The sequence below is a fragment of the Atractosteus spatula genome, chromosome 2 (genome assembly GCF_055471065.1).
Source record: "Atractosteus spatula isolate fAtrSpa1 chromosome 2, fAtrSpa1.hap1, whole genome shotgun sequence".
Lineage (NCBI taxonomy): Eukaryota > Metazoa > Chordata > Actinopteri > Semionotiformes > Lepisosteidae > Atractosteus > Atractosteus spatula.
Genome location: NC_142707.1, coordinates 77,130,454 through 77,152,752, shown reverse-complemented (window position 1 = coordinate 77,152,752; position 22,299 = coordinate 77,130,454). Strand labels below are relative to the sequence as shown.

The 22,299-nt window shown below is 40.9% G+C and overlaps 1 protein-coding gene across 4 annotated transcripts in view; it reads right to left on the bottom strand.

The window, feature by feature from the left end:
* fam184ab (family with sequence similarity 184 member Ab) overlaps nucleotides 1–18,837 on the bottom strand; it is a 145,635-nt gene extending 126,798 nt beyond the window's left edge. For all 4 annotated transcript variants that reach the window (XM_088929724.1, XM_088929742.1, XM_088929733.1 and 1 more), the window contains exon 1: nucleotides 18,064–18,837. In XM_088929724.1, coding sequence (XP_088785850.1) covers nucleotides 18,064–18,237 — 174 coding nt within the window. In that variant the 5' untranslated portion in view covers nucleotides 18,238–18,837. The remainder of the gene's footprint in view (nucleotides 1–18,063) is intronic.
* Nucleotides 18,838–22,299: the final 3,462 nt, after the last annotated feature.

Here is a 22,299-nt window from a genome sequence, read left to right as displayed (position 1 = left end):
TAGGAAATGGATGGATGAATTCAAGATTATTAAATAAGTGTGTTCTGCTTTACTTCCTGTTGTTAAGGTTTTAAATGCATTTTCCTTTAGTTTAGTTTTATCCTCTGATTCATGCTTCATTATTAATTTTGAAGACATCCATGGAGTTAGCAATGAACAATGTTGTCAATCTCTTTGAGGATTTTTAGATCTTTAATCAGGTTTAGAGAAAAAACAAACTGTTTTCCTTTTAGCCTAAAAAAATAAGACATTCCTTATGGGTTTTCATTTCTGGATTGATTCCAAAACAACAATACCATTCTTGTATTATGTTGATTAAAACAATATACAGCATCCTAAATTATATAAATTCTATGCTTTTAACTACTATTTGTCCTAAAATTTTTACATTATTTTTATTGCTTCTCCAGATTAGCTAAAAAATGACACCAATGTGTCAACATATACACTTCACTCTTTTTTCTTTACAGCTTATTCAAGCTAAGTGATTCCATAGGTAGAGTATATTTTTACTTCATGTTTTTGCTGCCAACATGTAAGGCCCTGCACTCCTCTACCTCAGGTAATAGCCTAGTCCCGAGTTCTATATAAACTCTGCAAGGTGAGATCCTACTTTAAGGATAATTTTCTTTCTTGAAAGAAAACTGTGGTCTTTCTGGAGTGGGAGAAAGGATGCAGGTAGAAAGGTCAGTGAAACTGTGGCTGGGAGAGGTAAAATGGGTAAAATCACTCCACCAAGGAGCGATCTCTGATCGTCTCTGCTCTGACATGGCCCTTAAAACAGCTCTCCAGTCTTCATCGTGCTCTGCCAATGTCTTTCTGCTGGAGATACAGTCTTTAGGTTAGAGAAAGAAGATGCCCCCTGGGTGTTCCCCAAGGATCAGGGCAGAGAGGCCATGTACCCTTCTGCTGCTGGATATGTATTCTCATGTGGTACAATGGCTTCTGTTGCAACAAAAGGTAGCTGGCATGGTTAATGGCTGTAGACGGCTCAGGAACCTGTGGGCTGCATAGATTCAGTGGTTGCAGGTATAAGATATTGGTAGGTCTGGGAAACAGGCTCCATGACATATCTTTTCTAAACAGTGTTTGTCAAACCAGGACAGATTGTAGAAACAGGTGAACCTAAAGTCAAGCAAGTAGATCAATTAAAGCCGTGAGTTAGCACTGGAGATTTACAGCTCTGCTGGAATGGAAACCAGCAAGTGTAGGGTTGGGAACCACAGCTCTAGAATCCTATTGCGGTACAGATGATCCTGCAGTTAAGTACTAATTATCATTTTGATAACCTTACATGCAATAGAATTAAGACTAATTGGTCTATAATTACTTGATTTGGTTTTGTTACTGTTTTAATGGATGGGTGCTACTTCAGTAATTTACAAGTGAATGAGTCATAAGTGTCTATCGGAGGGGTTTCTCTATTGGCCCATGAATAACATCTTTTGCTTTGTTAAGTACAATTGGTTGAAGGTCATCAGGGAACTATCAGAACTGTGTTTTTGCTCAGCCTGAGGCATGTTTTTGATTTTTCTCCTTTGTGAAAACTAATATATCTGTCATTCCCTTTCACTCTTTTAACATTTTTATCTCCAAGACACTTCTCCATTCACTGTTCTAACTCTGAAAAAATATATTGTATAAACCTCGGCCCCCACTGCAGCACCCTTGCTCTCTTTGCCTTACTAATATTGTTTCCTGCCTGTGGTTGCAGAGAACTCCTCGTCTTTAACTAGATTCTGTTCTTCTGAAATCATTTTATAAAGTGCTTTCTTTTGCTGTTTGTTTTATTAAACCATTTGGTTCACTGTTCTCTAACCTTTGACTGGCTTACGCTGGAAGCAGAACTGGAAAGAGTTCATTCTCTACCGATTTGATATCTGTCCTATCCTATTCTACCCCTCTAACCACTGTCTCTTTCCTTCATAGTCTGCCCTCCAAAAAATTATAAATTATAAACTTTTCTTTTGTACAAATATCTATGCAGTTTCAAAATATTAATCAAAGTTTGCCATATTATAATCAGTTCTCTAACAGGTCTCTGACCTGTGCTTTCTCACAGTAGCTCACTGTAGCATAGTGTGTCAAAACACTAGTTTACTGTATATAGACTTTCCCTCTACTAGGTGTTCAAACAAACATTTCCATGATCTTTATTTCCCATCTATACGTGGAAAATTACCATCTCCATGGTATCCACTTCTTCCTTTACACTCACACTCCTGATTTCACTACGAATTATGATGATTATTATGTGAATTTGGTATTACGTAGTGTTGTCCTTATTATTTTGCATGTACAACCCATATATATATATACGCTGAGACCCAGAATTCATCTGAGTTCGCTTTGTTAGCCAGAGTGTCTTTTCTGTCAGAGCGCTACAGCTCCACCTCTTCTATCTTCCCTCTATCATCAACACTGTGTCTCTGTTAACCAAGTTGCAGTGACTCTAGCTGCACCATAATCAGCTCTTCATGCACTAGCTGAACCAGGACAGTATTTGTTCTACAATGGACTAAAAATAAAAGTTGAATGCAAAGAAGCTAAATTATGTTTTCTGAATAAGGAGTTAAAATGTCAGAAAAATTAAATTACAAAAGTAAAAAAAAAAACATACAACACATAGAAAGATCAAAGACAGCACTAAACATCAAAGGTTTATTAAGAGTGATTGCACAGGGGCCAGGAGAAGTGCAGTATTTTCAGCTACATGTCTTATTAGCAATGACAGATGGGCTTTTGACAAAAATGTAGCCTATTTGAAAATGAACTTTATATAACAGAGATCAGAGAGAGAGAGATCACTTTATTGGCCATATACAATTGCTTGTATTAGGAATTTGTCTTTTGGCATACCCCAACTTGCTCTCCATGAGACATACAGACAGGGAGAAAAGCTGGGGGTCAGAGCGCAGGGTCAGCCATTTATACGGCGCCCCTGGAGCAGTTGGGGTTAAGGGCCTTGCTCAGGGGCCCAACGGAATAGGATTCCTCCACAGGTGCAGATCCTGAGGCACAGAGCCACCCTTTAATTATATACCGATCACATCACTCTTACATGGACAATGTTCAACACACAGTCCCTGAAATTAAAAGCAAAATAAGTTCAACACTCAAAAGTCTAAATATGGTATTAGTTAACAATTAATTATATCTGCTTGTGTTGGTTTACCCTTCACAAGATGTATCTGGAAAAACAGACATAGAATTAATTTTCTTTAATTGATTAAGCTCAAACGGATCACAACTGTGATTTAATATATACATATTTAAAACATTGTCACTACATTAGGTTTGCAAAGACGGGACACCAGTACTGATGGGCAAAGAGCAAGGCCTGATTAAAGTTTCTCTTGTTAAAGTCCGTTCAATGCTTTACTCACCAACTTCACTTTAGGATTCAAGTCTCTTAAAACTGTCTGGGTTGTCTGTAAAGATCACCCAGAACTGGTGAATCAAATGAAAAAAGGCAACTAAAAATCAGTTATAAATGTATAAAATATTTTTTTTATAAATAAATAAAAACTACAAAACTTGTATAAATGTAAATATTGTATGCACAACATCAGTCAAAATGTATACATACTGTATATTCCTAACTGTATGGAATTCAAATGTATCCATAGCCCTGCAGTCAGTACTTTGTCAACACTCTTTGACTTTGACGTGCTGAAGGGGCATTCACCTCCTGCAGCCTTGGTAAGAGGGTGGCGGTTTCAGACAAAATGGTGTCTCAGAATGCACTGTGGAGTGACCTGCCATCCTCAGTCACCTGTCTTATTAGTAGAAGACAATTGGTTGTGTAACATTTAAAACTAGAAATCTGTGGCTTCTTGGCAGCTGTCAGCCTCCTCTCAATGGTAAGCTGGTATCTTTGGTATCACCATACAAAACTACAAAAAACAAATAACACTCAACATAAAATAAATACACAAGAAAAACAAACAATAGCCCAAGACATGCAACAAGACATACTGTATACACCCTCTGCCCGTATTACACTACCATTACACTAATCTGAAAGCTCCATACAGGAAACGGTACCTTAGTTGCATTTAATATACCGACTGCATGGGGAACAAAGGATTTCTTGTAGACATTTTTCTTGGCCACAGGCTTTCTAAACTGCCACCTTGAAGGTAGCAGCTGGAAATCAATGATGAGCTGAGCTTTCTTTTGCACTGCAGTATAATACAGCTCTTTATGTTGCTTCTGTGGTCGACCGATTTTTTTACTAGCAATATTAACAGTTCTGTCCAATTTCTCTTTACTCTTCATACTTAGGCTACCATTCCACACAATGATTCCAAAAGTAAGGATGCTTTCTACTAACACTCTAAAAACCCTCTCTGAAACATTTTGACTCACCTCAAACCCTTTCAGCTTCCAGATTAAACATACTGTATACAATGACTAGCCTTCTTAATAATGCTTTTGGTATTCTCTTTAAAGTTTAAAGGTTGTAAATCTAACATATCCCTATCAGAAGTAGCCAGTTCTTTGATGTAATCAGCATTAATATGAAGCATGCTTGATTGACCCCACTTTTGCAATTTTCCTAACTGTATCTTTTCAAAGTAATTCTCCACCTCTTCTCTATCATTACACAGTAGTTATATCACCCTGCAACTCACAACAGGCACCCCACTGAAGCTCAGCAGGAGTGAGCCTGGCCAGTACCTAGATAGGAGACCTCCTGGGAAAGCATAGGTTGCTGCTGGAAGAGGTGTTAGTGGGGCCAGTAGGGGGTGCTCACCCTGTGGTCTGTGTGGCTCCTAATGCCCCATTATAGTGACGGGGACACTATACTGTAAAAAGGTGCCGTCCTTCGGATGAGACCTAAAATCAAGGTCCTGACTCAACATGGTCATTAAAAATTCCAGGGCGTTTCTCTAGAAGAGTAGGGGTGTAACCCTGCTGTCCTGGCCTTCACCAGCCATGGCCTCCTAATAATCCCCAGATCTGAACTGGCTTTTTTACTCTGTTCTCCTCCCCACTGCTAGCTGATGTGTTGTTAAGTAAACACTGGTGGTGGTGGAGAAGAGTCGCTATTATCTGTAAAGCGCTTTGAGTGGAGTGTTCAGAAAAGCGCTAATTAAGCGTGAGGATTATTATTATTATTATTATTATTAACCCCAGTGAACAATCCTACAAGGACCATATCATCTGTATTCTTTTTTAGATCAACAGATGTTACCTGCATTTTCATTTCATTCATATGGATGAAAAACAGTAAAGTAGCCGTAACACAGCCTTGGAGAACACCAGTAATTAAAACAATACATCTGAAAACATATTGCTGTACGAGAACCCACTGTGGGTGATCTGTTAGAAAATCCTTAATCTATTTATCTGTCCTATGGATTTTATTAACTAATTTCCTGATTAATATGGCAATTTAAACTACTCTTGTGAACTGTCACACTGAAAGTTGCCAGGCTTCATCAACACTCAAATCTTCTTGAGATTTGCATTCACAACTTTCTGCAATAATTTGCACATTCCACAGAGGGTCATCAACTTCTTGTCAAAACAAACTACACACTGCCAACTGCATCTCTTTTAAAGTTTGGTCAATTAACTCCAAATGTGTTAAGTATCATTAAAATGACAAGGGAATTGGTTGAGTTGATGTGGAATGATCCAGAACCATTTCTCAGCCCTTTCAGATGCTGCCAGATAAATCCACTGTTTTGTGTATGCTGAGTTCAGAAAATGGTACATTAGTCATTTAACCCATCTATCAAAGTTTCTGAAACATGCAAATTAAAAAATCCATGGAAGTCAACACTTTCTGCCTGAATCTTGTAGATGTCATCAAACTCTATCAAAATCTGCGGGTGACTGGCTAAAACATGATAAAAATAGCCCTTTTAGTTGGCCAGTGGTGAGATTTGAAATCAAATATGTTTCACATTTTTGGAAGGGTGGTCCCTAAGGTTCTTCAAGGAATATAAACAAAATCATAAGGATTAGTCAAAAATTTGAATACAGCTCACCTTTTCTCTGGTTTAGTAATGTGCAAAAAGTAAATAAGAACCCCTGGATATTTATGTTTCTTGGAATTCCTATTCATTTCGTGCTGGACATGGAAAACCTTATTGAGCCTAAGAGAACGTATATAGTTTAGGTGACTTTTTCATTTTTGATTGACATATTATTCATGAAAAAGCAGTAAAGACATTGTAGGAAGTAAAGTTTGGATTAAAAATGTTTAAATGAGCTTTGATTTAAATAACTTGATGTTTGCCCTTTAGACAAGACTGCAAGTTAAAGTTGAGTTGAGGGTACACATTTATTTAGTTCTTTTTGGTGCATTCTTTTACCTAAAACATCACTCCTGTAAGTAAAGTGCCTACAGGGAGGAGATAAAACAACTTGCAGACTGGTGCTGAACTGGGCACTCAACACCTCCAGTCTCATCAAGAAGACACAACAGCGGCTGTAGTTCCTGAGAAGGCTGAAGAAAATACACCTACATCCACAGATCCTCACCAACTTCTACAGATGTACGGTGGAGAGCATACTGACCAGCTGCGTCACAGTCTGGCACGGCAGCTGCACCACATCCTACCGTAAGGCCCTGCAGCGGGCGGTCAGAACTGCCCAACACATCGTCGGCAATGCTGTCACGGGTGTCGGAAGGGACAAACCGTGGAGAGGCAGGAGAGCGGAAAAAGACCCATGTGCGTAGCGGCAGAACGGGGAAAAAGCCCGGGCTCAGCAGTTCAGGAGAACAGAAACCAACGCCCTCAGGCAGCGGACGTGGGGCGACCTGGATGCTAGGCGGGCCTCAGGACATCCGAACGTCAATGCTGAGCGAAGCAGAATAAGTGACCCAGAAATATATAGCCCCAGAGAGAGAGACACTGGAAGGAGAGCAAAGCATAGGAAACTAGAGACAGGACAGAGTAGGAGCACCCTCAGGCTGCAGAGGACATGACAAATACCTTACCATCCATCCAGGAAATCTACAACACCAATTCTGAAAAAATTAATAATAATTGGTTACACTTATATAGCGCTTTTCTGGACACTCCACTCAAAGTGCTTTACAAGTAATGGGGACTCCCCTCCACCACCACGACCAATGTGCAGCCCCACCTGGATGATGCGACGGCAGCCATAGTGCGCCAGTACGCTCCCCACACATCAGCTCTCAGTGGGGAGGAGAACAGAATAATGAAGCCAGTTCAGAGATGGGGATTGTTAGGAGGCCATGATTGGTAAAGGCCAATGGGAATTTTGGCCAGGACGCCGGGGTTACACCCCTACTCTTTTCGAGAAGCGCCCTGGGATTTTTAATGACCACAGAGAGCCAGGACCTCGGTTTTACGTCTCATCCGAAGGACGGCACCTGTTTACAGTATAGTGTCCCCATCACTAAAAAAATCTGACTGAGAGACAAATCAGCCAACTACAATCCAACCAGTTTGAGCCCAAATGCAAATTGCAGAGGCTTGTGGATGAAGTGAGGAAAAAAAAGACAAGAGTGCCAGTGATAATCTCCAGGAAGAGTCTGAAAAGGCAAGGCAAGAGGCGACATCCGTCACAGAGCTGCAGTACAGAGTGTCCAGTACAGAGAGGGCAGAGGAGGAAGTGAAAGACAGAAAGACGCAGGCCCAGAACACTGAGTCCCAGTTTAGACAAACTCCCAGTGAGAAGAGAGAGCTGGAGGAGTGAATCGGTTGGGACCACGTTGGAGGCCAGCCAGAGAGAAGAAAACCTTGTTCCAACTAGAAAGAGATTCTCCAACTGGGAGAAAAAAATGAGTAAACAAAAAAGGAAAACCATGATCTTGGTGTGAGAAACTGGGGAATAACTGAAGAACTGGCATTAAGTAAAGAAATGGACAAACAGAAAATACATTTTGCTCAAACTACAAAGGATGTTGCAGAGCAGCAGCTCACCCAGTGGCACACTTTTCAGATGTCTTTTCCTCAGATATTCATAGACACAGAGCAAAGTAATTGGCAACAGGGAAGCAAAAGAAAATCCCAGGTTATACTCAGCCAGATCACCTTTGAAATTCTAGAGCTGGTGGTAAAGCTAGAAGAGGCAGAAAAGACACAGGAATCTTCACAGGCAGAAGGTGGATCATACAAAAGACTTCCTGCTGAAAGTGTAAAACAAACATAATGAACGCCGCACGACTTTTTAAATTATGACAAAAAATGACAAAGTAGATTTTTCGTGTGTTATTTTTCAATGAGGTTAGGTTTATTTACTATTAGAACTTGGTGAGGACAAGGTCAAATATGTCTAAATATGTTAAACTATAAAATCTTTAGGTGTAAGGGGGTGTTCTTACTTTTTCACCAAACTGCATGCAGGGAGGGCTAGGCCCAAATGGATTAGAGAACCTAATGACAGGTATGATATTCCATTATTTTTCCATAGTTTTCCCTGTTCATCTCGAACCCGAATTGCTTAATTCTACAGCAAAAACAGCAATTTTGACTTCACTGTCAGGTGACAGGTGATCATATTTATCATCTTCATTGACATCCTTCTAACCTAGACATAAGGTGTTTTATGGGTGATTGTGGAAGTAGAGGAAATCAAGAAGAATTCTAATAATGTCTAACACAATTAGACACAATTTATTAATTGACTACCCAGGTGAGAACAGAACCCAGAAGGCACTAGGTCCTTCAGATATGTAAATATTACATAGAAATGGAATTGTAGTTTAAATATTTATACTGGATTCGTAAATGATCTCAGCAGTGTTATACACGGGCACAAAAATGTTGGTGTAGCAGTACAAGAGTAATTAGGCCTACTGTATATCTTTTCAGCTTTAAAACACTTAAAACAAGCAAGTGGTAATTTCAAAGTTTAGTGAGTCGTATAGAAGGCACTGTACAAAACTTTGTGTCATGTTACTTTATTTTTAAAAAGTGGTGAATATTTCACTTCCAAGTCTAGAATGCACAGGCTAAATGTTCAGCGTAAGGGATTTTTAGAACTGCTACTTTTCCATCATATAAAGTTCAGTAAAACTAATAACACTAGGTTGAAGTATGGAATATGTGCAACGAAAAATAATGTGGATCACAAGATATTGAAACAATGTTAAATTTAAATACTTCACTTTATTATACTAATGCAAACCAAAGTAATGGTACTGCGTATGTCAGGCAACGTAGATCCTGGAGAGGCCCAATTCAACACGTTTTATAAGTAACCATTAAATCGCAAATTTCCAAAAACCTGGGACAGTTTTATCTTTGGTCAATTAAACAGGGGATTTCTTTATTAGGTCATTTAGAGACCAATTGAAACAAAAACAGTATTCCCTTTAGCAATCAAGAACCAGAGTTCCCTCAAGTGAACAAATTACTTGCAGAATTATTCAATAATGTCCAGGTGTATCTAGTGTTTGAAAGACCAGGTGGTTCAGGGTGACTTACAAGACTGGGCAGGGCTCTCCAGGATCAGGAATGGAGATCCCTGGTACAGAAATACTTTCTTTTTAGACTTTCAATCCATTATTTAAACTTTGTTCTGTTTGCACATTAGACTTGCACACAAAAAGTCAATGCATGCTGGAAGTTTATTGTGCAGTTAGTGTGGACTAAACAGAAGATTGCTTTACATGTTCTGAATTTGAATCAGAATCTTTTATTGAACTGATTCTTCACTGGGCTAGAAGTAGAAAAGGTTCAATTTTTAGTCATTGTTTTCACTATGGTAACTGCATGCTATAGACTTTTATCACTTCTAAACTTTCATTTCAAATTAAAGTCATTTCAATATGATTTTGTCCCTGATGTTATTCAGCTCTCTTGTTAATTAGCATTCATCTAAAATAATAAAAATCATTTTTTTTAATTTGCTCTAATCCTTATCTCTTATCCTGCTCTAGTTTTTAGCTTTAGAAGTTTACACTTGATGTAGCGTGTACTCATAAGGAGACATTTTACTTTAATTTGTTAGTATTGCTGCCTCGCAGTGCTGGGGCCCTGGGTTCAATTCTGGGGCGTTATCTGCGTAGAGTTTGTGTGTTCTCCCCATATTCGTGTGGGTTTCCTCTGGGTGCTCTGTTTCCTCCAAAGGCTCTGGTCCAAGGACACTCCAGCAGGTTACTGGGCCCTGGAGCGAGTGTGTGAGTGTGTGCCCTGGGATGGACTGGCGTCCTGTCCAGGGTGTATCCTGCCTCGGGCCTGCTGCTTGCCAGAATGGGCTCCTGCTCCCTCATGACACTGAATTGGATGAAGCAGTTAGAAAATCAATGGATGGATATAACACTGTTAGCTTCAATGTGAATTACTACTGTACAACTTTGGAAGTGCAAATTAATTGATTCAGAAGCTTATTGATGCAATATAATGGTCAAACATACTGTATGTTCTGATACTAATATGTACTACATTTATCAAAGACTGTACATGTCCAAAATACATTGTTTTTAAATGCAAAACTGTCTCTCCTTTAGGGCACTTAATTAATAAGAAAAGATTCTAAATAAAACTGCTATCATTCACATTTTCTCTAGTTATCTCACATGTGATTACAAAGGTACATTCTGGCTGCAGCCCATCAGGTGTAGACTAGACAAAAAGCCCCTGTGGTTTCTTAAGCAGTGACTTCTGACTACCAGCCCAGTTATTATAAGGATTATAAATGTCTCTGTATCCTCAGGCTGTGTGCCATCTGCTCAGAGGTTAGACAATGTTTGGCTTTGGTGGTAATAAGGAGTCCATCTTCCTGTATAACTAATATCAATTTAACATGTGGAAAATGATTAAATTAATCACTTAACAAAGATATAAGCTTGGCAGTTCAAGCTGATTTATATAAGATGCCAGCAGGCAAGAATCCAGTGACAAAAAAACCTTTATATCTAGAACTTCTTTTACATGGTGCTGCTATTGTCATTTTGCAAAGCAAAGCAAAATACATGCATATAAACTGATAAAACAATATAATTCCCTTTAAAGTTAAATCATGAGAGTAAAAACATCTCTAGCTCCCAATCAAATCAAACACTTATCTCTGCAAGCTTGAAGACCAATATTTTTTAGAAATAAGTAAATGAAAATTACATTAAATTTATATCTTGCAGATACTGTATATCTACAATTTCAAGGACAATTTGTACCAAGTATGTATGTGAAGCAGATATGGTTATGTTCAGTATCCTAAGCCATAAGGATTACTGTTGAGGTTTTTAAAATAGCCTCCTCCAATAGCCACCTCTAAAAGGGAGAAGGAAAAAAGAAATTCTTCATTCTTTCAGATCTTCAGTTCTTTAACTGGGTCATTAACTCCAATCACCTTTATGATGTATGTGTGGCATAGATAGCTCATAGCTCAGTTGGAAGAGCATCAGACTGAAGATCTAAAGGTTCGCTTCGGCATCGGTTGCAGCTGGAAAGATGCTTGTTTTGGGCGGAGCGGCGGCTCTGTGGCTCAGGATCTGCGCCTGTGGCTGGAAGGTTGCCGTTTAAAATTCCGCGACTGGTTGAGAAGTCTACTCTGTTGGGCCCCTGAGCAAGGCCCTTAACCCCAACTGCTCCAGGGGTGCCGTATAAATGGCTGACCCTGTGCTCTGACCCCAAGCTTCTCTCCCTGTCTGTGTGTCTCATGGAGAGCAAGCTGGGGGTATGCCAAAAGACAAATTCCTAATGCAAGAAATTGTATAGGGCTAATAAAGTGATCTTATCTTAGATGCACTTCGATCACTGGGACTTGTGAATGTAGGCAGGTTTATACTACAGAAATCATTTTAACGTTCTCAATAGTGTCAAGTTCATTGTATTTTCCTACTGTATATAAATACTCCACTGACACAAAGAAAGCACTAAAACACATACTTTCAGTTCATTTTCAACACTCCTCCTTCATGGCAAAAATATTATGATCTTAAGACTTATTACTTAATGGCATTCATATTTCATCTTAGAAACTACAGGGACCAAACCTGTTGAATTTCCCTCAGAGTGCTGCTAATGCAAATACTGTATGTTGATCTAGAACAGTAAAACAGTACACCTGTACTTCCAGACCAACTTGAACGTTTAATGGCAGTAAAAATGATTTTGAGACCTCTGTTTAAAGCACAAAATCATAAAAGAATTATTATATGTATCTGTTCTATTAAGTTACATTTTAATCCAAAGTTAAAGGGCTTTTTCGTAACATAAAACAGTTATATAAAACAAAAATAATTAACTGGAACTGAATCCACCAAAACACCAAATTAAATATTTATATACCACATGTTTCAGAAGAACATTGGATAACACTTTACTTTAGAAGGGACAAATCACACTATGAGTCCATAGCATTCCCAGTAGTTAACACTGAAATAGACATTAATAGATGTTTTCAGGCCTCCTTTTTCTGTCTGCTTTCCCCAATGCGAGCTCCAGCTAGTCAAATATTCATAAATGACAAATATCCAGCACCACTAATATAACCACGCAATTAAAAATTAGTAAGGGTCACTTGCAACCAGGTTATTTACACTGCGTTATTGTTCTCTTCATGTATTACGGATTGCAAGGGCTCTATACATAAATTTGTGTCTGCCTATAGTGAGGTTTTAGTGAATATTGTCAAAAGAGTGTATAATTAGTTACTGAGTAACAAAACCGCAACACAACAAAGTATGTTGGGAACGGCCAGGTTATTGTGCAGCTTGTTGCTATGAAAGCACCTCCTGCCCTCTGCTCCTCCAGGTGCGGAGCTGGGAGAGCTCTCCGAGAACCACCGCAGGAAGAGGGATAGGATCCTCCCCCAGACACAGAAATCTTGTGTTTCTCAAAAAAATATCTAATGACTACATTCCTCTGTTTTGCTAAAATTCTATCACTCTGTAGACTGCATCTTTCTAGCAACACACACAAGTGAAGAGATTCATATAAAAATATGAATGAATGAAAAAAAAAGGTCATGATAGCATAAGCATCCAAACTCTTTACTGTGGCAAACCTAAAATGATTTTGGTGCACAACATTACCTTAACAAGCCACACGATTAAGTGAGTGACCTCTGTTTGTGTTCAGTAACAATGGTTCATATGATTTCAAAACAGAAACATCTATCTCTGTAAAGTCCTTCAGTCAAGTAGTGAATTTGATGCAAATATTCAACATTCAACCATGAAATCTAGGAGATTGCAAAACAGCTCAGGAATAAGGTTGCATTTTAAAGACCCTTAATATCTCATTAAGCATGGTGATGTCAATCATTAAGTAGCAGAAGACACTCAGACGCTGCTTTGATCAGACTGCCCCTCCAATCTGAGCAGCCAGGAAAGACAGAAACTGGTTAGTGAGGCCTCAGTGAAGGCAAGGCTGACTTTCAAAGAGTTACAGACGTGGCTGAGATGAGAAAAAAGTTCTAGGGGTCAAAATTATTCCAGTCACTCCAGCAACCATATCACCCTGAAGCTCACAACAGGCAGCCCACTGAAGCTCAGCAGGTGTGAGCCTGGCCAGTACCTGGATGGGAGACTCCTGGGAAAGCTAAGGCTGCTGCTGGAAGAGGAATTAGTGGGGTCAGTAGGGGGCGCTCTCTCTGTGGTCTGTGTGGGCCCTAATGCCCCAGTATAGTCACTTGAACACTATACTGTAAAATAGGCGCTGTCCTTCGGATGAGAAGTAAAACCAAGGTCCTGGCTCTCTGTGGTCATTAAAAATCCCAGGGCGTTTCTCGAAAAGAGTAGGGGTGTTACCCCAGTGTCCTGACCAAATTTTCCTCTGACCTTTACCAGTCATGGCCTCCTAATAATCCCCATCTCTGAACTGGCTTCATCACTCTGTTCTCCTCCCCACTGAGAGCTGGTGTGTGGTGAGCGTTCTGGTGGGGCTGCACATTAAAGCGCTTTGATTGGAGTGTCCAGAAAAGCGCTACATACGCATAAGCAATTAATTAATTAACTAACTCTACAAAGGGGCTTGTAAGAAACTGAAAAAAGATAAAAAATCGTGCAAGAGGATTGCAACAAACCATCTAGGTAGCGCTGTAAATATGTGGTAAACAGTTTTTTTTTTTTATCAGACATGACAATTGGAACTTTCTGGAGTCAATGCAAAGCATTACGTCTGACATAACCCCAACACTGTGCATCACCTAGATAACACCATCCCTGATGACAAGGGGTGGCAGCATTATGTTCTTGTTCTTAATAGCAGGGACTGGGAAGCTTGTCAAGACTGAAGGGAACAAACATCACAAAGCACTGGCACATCTTAGAGGAAAACCTGCTTCAGCCCAAAAATCACCTTTTAACAGGACACTTATCCAAAGCACAAAGCCAGAGCTACATTGGAGTGGCTCATGAATAAGAAAGTGACTGTTCTTGAGTGGCCCATCAGAGTCCGGACTTGAGTCCTATTGAAGGTAACGGATTTCAGTTTTTTCTCTTCAGTTTTTGCTGACATTTACTTATCTTACCTTTAGATGTCTTCAGTTTGAGCATTGAGCCTTTGAATAAAATATTAAGTTGAAAAAAACTGCATGCATCATTTTGTAATTTCACAATATAGGAAAGGTCTGACCACCTTTGCAAGGCACTGTAAATGAGTGACGTTTCTGTCATATTTCTGTATATATTCATTACTTCACAGATGTTAGTATGACATTGAAATAAGCTGGGCACAGACCTCAGGAACAGAAGCACAATACAGAGCAGGCCTTCTTTCTGACACGCTGCAACAGAGATTTTATAGGGAAACTGTCTCGATGCAGCAGTTTGGACGGTGGGAGGAGTGTGTCAGATACAGGTATACTAAAGAACACTAGTGATGAATAAATGACTGATTGCGTTGCTCTTAATAAGGACCTGTTATCACTTAGTGAGATGAGACACCACTTATTTCATGTACACTGTAGTATTAATAAATGAGATTGCTTCTTTTCAGAAGATATGACACACACCCAATTCAGGCTGTCAGACAGTTCACCGTTATATTTATTTTGAGTTTCAAATGTCAGCAGAAAGAGCTTGTGGATGTACCTTAAAATAAGCTACAGCAGCAGAATTCTAGTTCTGTTCATTCTAATTTTAAGCTTAGTTTAGCCTGTGTCTGAATAAGGACACTACTGCTCTAGTTATAGATCACATCAGAACCATACAGCTCAGACAACTAACAGGCCTGCTTCTGGATAACCTTCATTTGGATGTTATCACTTGATTGGTTACACAATGTACTATTCTTATCTTCAGCACATATATCTGCTAGCCGATATACTGAATGCCTGTCACTTCCTGCTAATTGGATACAGCAGCCTCCACACTGGCCCAGTTCTTTCACAAGATGCAAAGACTCAAAAGGTTTGGATCCAGATGAAAAGCTCATACAGTATATACTGTATGCCATCACCTCTTGATCACTAATCCATGTATTCCTAAAGTGGGCTCTTACAGACTTGGGGGTCAACTATGCTGATTTCCAATGGAGACCTCAGAAAACAAAAAAATGGCCTGCAGAACCAGCACAGTCAGTGAACCATGGCCCATTTACAGATGATCACCTTGTCTAGCACAGCTTATGTACTTGTAGCACACACACAACAGAACAGAGTTGTCATGTTTGTGTCACTGTCCTCATTTCAGGTACAGAAATCGGTTCACAGCTTTCAGCAGCAGGTTCATCAGAATCTGGTAGGATCAACCTGACTACTCAGCTAACTCATCAATCGTGAACCTTCATTGTTGTTGCTGTTTGCAGTTTAGTCAATCATTTGAAAATATTCCAATATTAAAACTGAATGAAGCACAAAATAAAAAAATATGCTACCTTTCCAAGGACATTAACACAGCACTGAATATGTGAGTATAAAACATATAAAACAAATGATATTATATGTATTATACTATATTGTACTATTTATGACATATTTATGAAATTTGTCAGATACGATACTGTATATTTATCTATACCATATTTGATGTGTTACAAAGATACAAAGATTAAAGGCAAAACAAATCACAGGTTACCAGTCATGACCAATTTATTACTATGAAATGTCACTACAAACATGTACATACTGTACCTGCAGTATTTACAGTAGTTTCATTTTTACAGCTGGTACAGGCTGCTGTCCTGCCGCAATGGTCCTCTATACAAAGTTGCAGTACCTTCACACCCATATTCTTTCCATTTAAACTAAAACTAAAGAAGTTGTTAATGAAATCTCACTGATACTGCAATACACAAAGGGCCACCTTATGAATAAGCAGACACACCACATCGATCCCTCAAGTCCTTAACTTCATCTGGTCCTCCATTCAATGTACCAGGACACCAAACCTTTTACAGATAAATGATCAACGTCCCTGAGGGGGCGAATACAATATTGCATAAATATACATGGTATTTGAGACGTAGAAACAATCAGAGGTCCTGTTCATGCATTGTATATACTGTAACGATGGTAATAGAAAGCAATAGTCTGTCAGAATCACTTAATTGTCAGACAACCAGAGACGACAGGTTGTGAGAGAGACACCTGATGCAATTAAAGTGCCTCATTATACAAATTATTTCACTTTTTCCAATAGCAAGAAAACACCAGAAATTTCACAGTCATGAGAGGTGATTGAACCTGGGTGCCATGGCTGCTACTGGTCTTAGCATCATTTACACAATCTCAGCTGCAGTATCACCTCTCCCCCCTCGCTGAGGGAGATACAAACTGCTGTATACAGGAAAAACAACAGGAGGGAAGCACTGTTAGAGCTTCACATTCAGCCTGAGAGGGCTACACTACTGTAGCACACCATCAAATACTGTTTCTGTGTTCCACACAGCCTTGACAATTCAGTAGAGCCTGGGCACATACCAGCTTTCTGAAGAGATTGTAGAGCTATACAGTAGTCTACTTCGTTTGAAGACACTCATGACTGGAGTGAGCTGGTTGAATGAACCTGACTCAACGTTTCCATGATTTGACAACACTTAACCACAGTAGACCGAATGTTACAATAGATTTATTCTTGTTCTGCTACAACAACTATGATCTACAACACGCTGACCACTTCCTCCACAACCTTCACTTTGTACCTGGTGCAATTCCCTCTCTGTGAAACACAAGCACCGCGCTCCCGTTTCTGTGAGTAAAGACGCAAGCGATTGCCTTGAAGCGTCTGCAGAACGTTACAAACAGAACAAAACTGTGACACGACTAAAAGCAACATTTTATGTAATTAATTAGTTGCATAACCTAGATGACGGCGACGCATTTAACCACTGCATGTTCGCTTTCGACAAACGTCTCACAACAGGGAATACTAACGGGTCTGAAGGTGAAACTATTCAGGTAAATTACATTACACAAAAACACTCCTACAATCGGCACTCTCAATTAAAACCAGCGGATAAGAAGAGTATTTAGACCAATCTGGTTTTTAATTTACGATGCACTGCTACCTTACAACAACAACAGCAAATAATAATATATTTTTTAAAAAACTGTTTCTGTGAATTCCGTACATTTTCACAGAAGAAACGCGACAAATTGCGGGTTTCAGGGCGCAAAGCGTGTCCGGCGATCCCAGCCTCAGGGGGTCCAGTGAAGCTGAGATCAGAGGTCAGAGCGCACCGGGCAGCTGCGGACACGAGTGACCGCTGAGCCTCGGCTCTCGGACACGCAGGACACGGCGGGCACTCGCCCGTGTGGAGACCCCCCAGGTGACCGGGCGAGAGCCAAGGCGCACAAGGTCGCAGAGCGCAACCCGATATTGCAGAAGGAATGAAACCGGACACATTTTGGAAAAAGAGAAAGAAAAGCTACAAATCCCGGACGGCACGCTCGGAGATGAGCAGTGCATTCAAATCAACTTCCAGATCTGTCACCTTCCACGCTCCGGCTTTCCAGTGCGATAAAGACGGGGAGCGCAAGAGTGCCGGAGATGGTCTGATTTTCCACGGCGGACACGAATAAACCCCGCCGGGGCTGCAGGCGCCAGCGCCAGGAGCGCCTCACCTCCGGACAGGAGCGGTCAGTGCCTGCGCTGCGGGCGCCCGGCACGTCTCTCTCCAAACACACAGTCCACACACAAAACACACCTGGGTTTCTGCGTGAAGCAAACACGAGCCCTACCTTTGTCAGCTGTGCTATTTTCTTGCTCATTTTCAGGTGGAGGTCTTGGGTATACTCCAGGGTTAATCCCGACTGATAAGCCATGCTGGCCGCAGGTGCAGGGCTGTATTTCCCGGCGCCGGACGGGTTGCCAGCGTTGCTGTAGTACTGCTGCCAGCTCGCTCCCGTCGCCATCTTCACGCCGCCCCAGCTGCGCTAGCCGAGCGCTTGTCACAGCCGCCCAGCCCCGGCCGGGGGAGCGGGGCTTAGTGTCTGTTACCCGGGCGCGGAGCTACAGCAACCGTGCCATGTGCACGAAGGGGTAACCCTTCTGCTTTGTTTTTTAAAAAAAGACAGGAATGACTTTCCAATAGCTAGGGAACAGCACTTAACCCCTATAATCTAGACCCCAGCGTTGCTTTTACCGTCACCCGGCTCTGCAATCATCGTGGTCCCCCTTTTGTTTCTCTCAGCGTCGGCTCACAACCTGAGTGTGAGCATCGCAGCCTCTGGCAGGGCTGACGTGCGACTCGGGGTCGCCGAAGCCCCCGAGAAAACCGCCGACCACCCGCCGGCTGACAGCACCGGCTCCACAGCAGCAAGGGTTTCCTTCGGGCACCCCTCCAGGGCACTAGGGCGAACTTTCTGCCTGCAGGTGGCTGGCTGTCGGCTGCCCGAGCCCCGGTCCGCACAGGAAAAGACCCTCAGACCTGCGAGGCTGCTCCGCTGCCGAGTGTCAGGCTGGCCGGCTCTGCGCTGCTCCAGACTCTGTTGCCATGGTTCACTCCAACAGTTTACAGGGCTGCCAGTGACGTCAGTTCCGGTCGCCCCCCCCCTGCCGTGGAGGCGGGCGCCCCGCAGGCTGAGCTGATGCACCTGCGGCGCAGCTGGACCCCGGCGGGGCTGCGCTTCTGCCGCCAGGTGGCCCTGCTGCCGGGAGCCGTGCGGATCACACGGGGCATTTCGGAAAGATCTGCCCCGGTCGGCAGCGGTGTGGGATTGGAAGGTCGCGGGTTCAAGTCGCGACTGGGGCATTGCTTTAATACCCGTCAGTAAGCTACTTCTCTTACTGGTTTTGGAAAACGTTCTGTCTGTTATATATGTGTTTGTTGTTTCATTTATCACCCTCAGACGTTTCTTAGGTTTATTTTACATGATTCTGAATGTTTATTTCCCTTTTATTACTTTTGACCTTTTTTATATAAAAAAAGCACAAGACAAGCGTCAGAATTCATTATCAGCTGTTTTAAAAGACTGTGATTTTTTCACATTACTTGCAAATCCACATTTTAGTTGTCCAGTTATACAAGTATAAAGAATCTAAACAAAAGAGCTGTCTGTCTTTCAGATACCCACAGCTGAATCTGGCGATGTGAGGTTTTGTGAATAAAGCTGTCTGACCAATTATTTGTGTTATTGACAATACTGTACGTTAATTTCTGACAGCTCACGTTATGACTTATTTGGGTAGGACTGCCTCACACATGGCCTGTGGGATTGTCCCCCCATGAGAAACTGTCTGCACTGCTTGCCAGTGTCTGGCTCAGAGAGGCTCTTGATGCCTGAAGAGAAACTCAGCCGGATGATTTTGTCCTTCAGTTTTAGATATAATTAGTTATTAAAATGTTTGCCTTATACTTCAGGCAATAGAATAAGACAGACTGGAAACACAAATCTCTGGAACAGGAGCTTTTTAAAACACTGAGTTGTCAGCGATGGGTAAGGAAAAATACTTCTGACATTTTGGCACACATCATTGCTGAATGTATAAATGCATGCATAAATAAGGTTTTTAATAGCTGCTTTTTTCTGGCTATTGCTGTGGTCAAACCCTTCAATATTGCTGTTGTTGTTGATGAGTGAATGATCCCGGGAGAGGATTAGGGGAAATGACACATCTGTTTCCTGAGTCAGGTGACTCTTAGCAATGAGAGTTCACCGTGAAGAGATTGAGAGATTAAAATTGCCATGCACCACAGCACGCTATGACTGAGGCTATCTCGTCTGTATTTTCTTTCTGTATATAATCCTTTTGTTAATATACTGTATAAAGCTCTTTTGAAGAGTTGCTGAGAACTATATATGTCAGTGTTGAAATTATTCTTATTGAGGCAGAAGTTGTCAGCGAAAGGGGGTTTGATGACAAAGGAAATGGGGTTAATATAAGTTATCTAACATATATCATTTCATTATAATATAGTGTATGTGCACCGAGTGGCCAGTTTATTAGCTATGTCCCATGTAAATGACTGCTCAGTGAGAGACGTATCATACAGTACGTGCAGACAGTGCAGTTTAAAGCAGGCAGACAGGAACCTACAGCTCATGTGTGTGATTCAGAGGGAGAATAAGCAAGACAAAAGATTTAAGTGACTTTGAATGCACATGGTAGTTGGCATCAGACACGCCGGCAAAAGTGTATCAGGAACAGCAGCCCTCCGGGGAATTTCACACACAACAGGGTCACAGGTGCTTTGAGAATGGGCCACTACCCAGATACCCCAGCCAGCAGCGGTCCTGGGGTCAGAAACACTGTTGATGATAGGGGCCGACGGAGGCTGACACCACTGCAGAGTAACAGACAGGCTACAACAGGTCAACTAACAACTGAGTACTACACTGATACTGAACTGGTTAGAACAAAAACCAGCAGACATTAAATTACGGCCACAATCACACTGATCTCTCTGTCCCTGTTCTCAAAGAAGGGTTTCTCAACTCCCACAGCAGAAAGACAACAGAAACTAAACTCATCCTGAAACTAGGTTCACACCTTCCCCCCTCTCTCAATGACAGACTTATTTTTGTGTAATCTTCTCTATTCTCATGCAGGTTTGGACTTCACACCTTTCTTCACCCCTCTCCACTTTGCATTTCCTGAGTGCCTCTCCCCTCTCCCTCCTCCTCCTCTCCTCTCCCAGCTTTTGTTCTTCTGTGCTATTTAATCTTTGCCGTCTACTCTGTCTTTCTCACACCTGAAGAAGGCTCCACGGCCGAAACGTTGTGTTTCCTTTCTTCTCTTTTCAGCATGGAATAAACTCGTTACCTGCTCCTTTGCAGACTATGCATGCTGAGAAACCTACCTACCTGAACGACTAAGTCCTACAGGTACTGAGTTTGAGAGTTTGAGAGCCCTGATGCAGTGTTTAAAGATGAGAGTTGTGTCAGTGTTGAAACAGCAAAAGTGGAAGCAGAGTTTAATTTCATGCTGAAAAATAAAAACAAAAAACATTTTGGTTGTTGAACCTTCTTCAAACACACCTGAAGGAGGCTTCACAGCTGTAGCATTACATGTTGTAGCATTACATCACACACCTGAAGAAGGCTCCACGGCCGAAACGTTGTGTTCTCTTTCTTCTTTTTTTCAGCATGGAATAAACCTATTACTTGTTCCTTTGCATTACATGTTTTGTATTTCTTTACACTTTTCATCATGGAATTAGCCAGCCTTCGCTAATTCCTTTATGTTATTCTGAATATACACACACTGTTGTGTAATTATACTGAAAAGCTAATGTGTTGAACAAAGGAGAAAATGTGTTAAACATTAAAGGTGTCAAAAGAACCTTTTTCCAGTCTTGTGTAACACTGTAAGTAATTAATTACAGTGGTGCTAATTCATGCATTTTATTGATCTACTAGCTTGCTTAGATTTTTTTTACTACTTTCTGGATTCACTCTCACTCCATACAAGGCTGATATGTTTCACAAGTTCCATTCAATCCCTTTTATTAGCTTAAAACAAACTCACATACAGTATGCCTGCAAATAAAAACTCAAAACAGAAGGCACAATCATTTATGAAAGAAAAGAGAAGCTTTTGTTTAATGAATTGGTAATTCTTGTAGATTTAACTAGAGTTATTAGAATGAACAAATAATAAATAATAATAAACATAACCTATTAGGTTTTATTACTCGTTTTACTAAAATGTTCCTCTTTGATTAATTCTTAATTAATAGGAATGATGCACTTAAAAACACATGCATTTGGATTGAGAAGTTGTTGGATAGAAAACAAAGTATATACTCTATATACAGGTGGGTAGCTGCGTCAGCATGTGTAGGCTGCAAAGAAACAAGTAATAGGTTTATTCCATGCTGAAAAAAAGAAGAAAGAGAACACAACGTTTCGGCCGTGGAGCCTTCTTCAGGTGTCTACTGTATATACAGTTTCCTTTATATGAATTAATGGTTCAAATTTGCATGAATTAATTAGTGGAGTACCACAGGGACTTGACTTAGACACTCTTCTCTT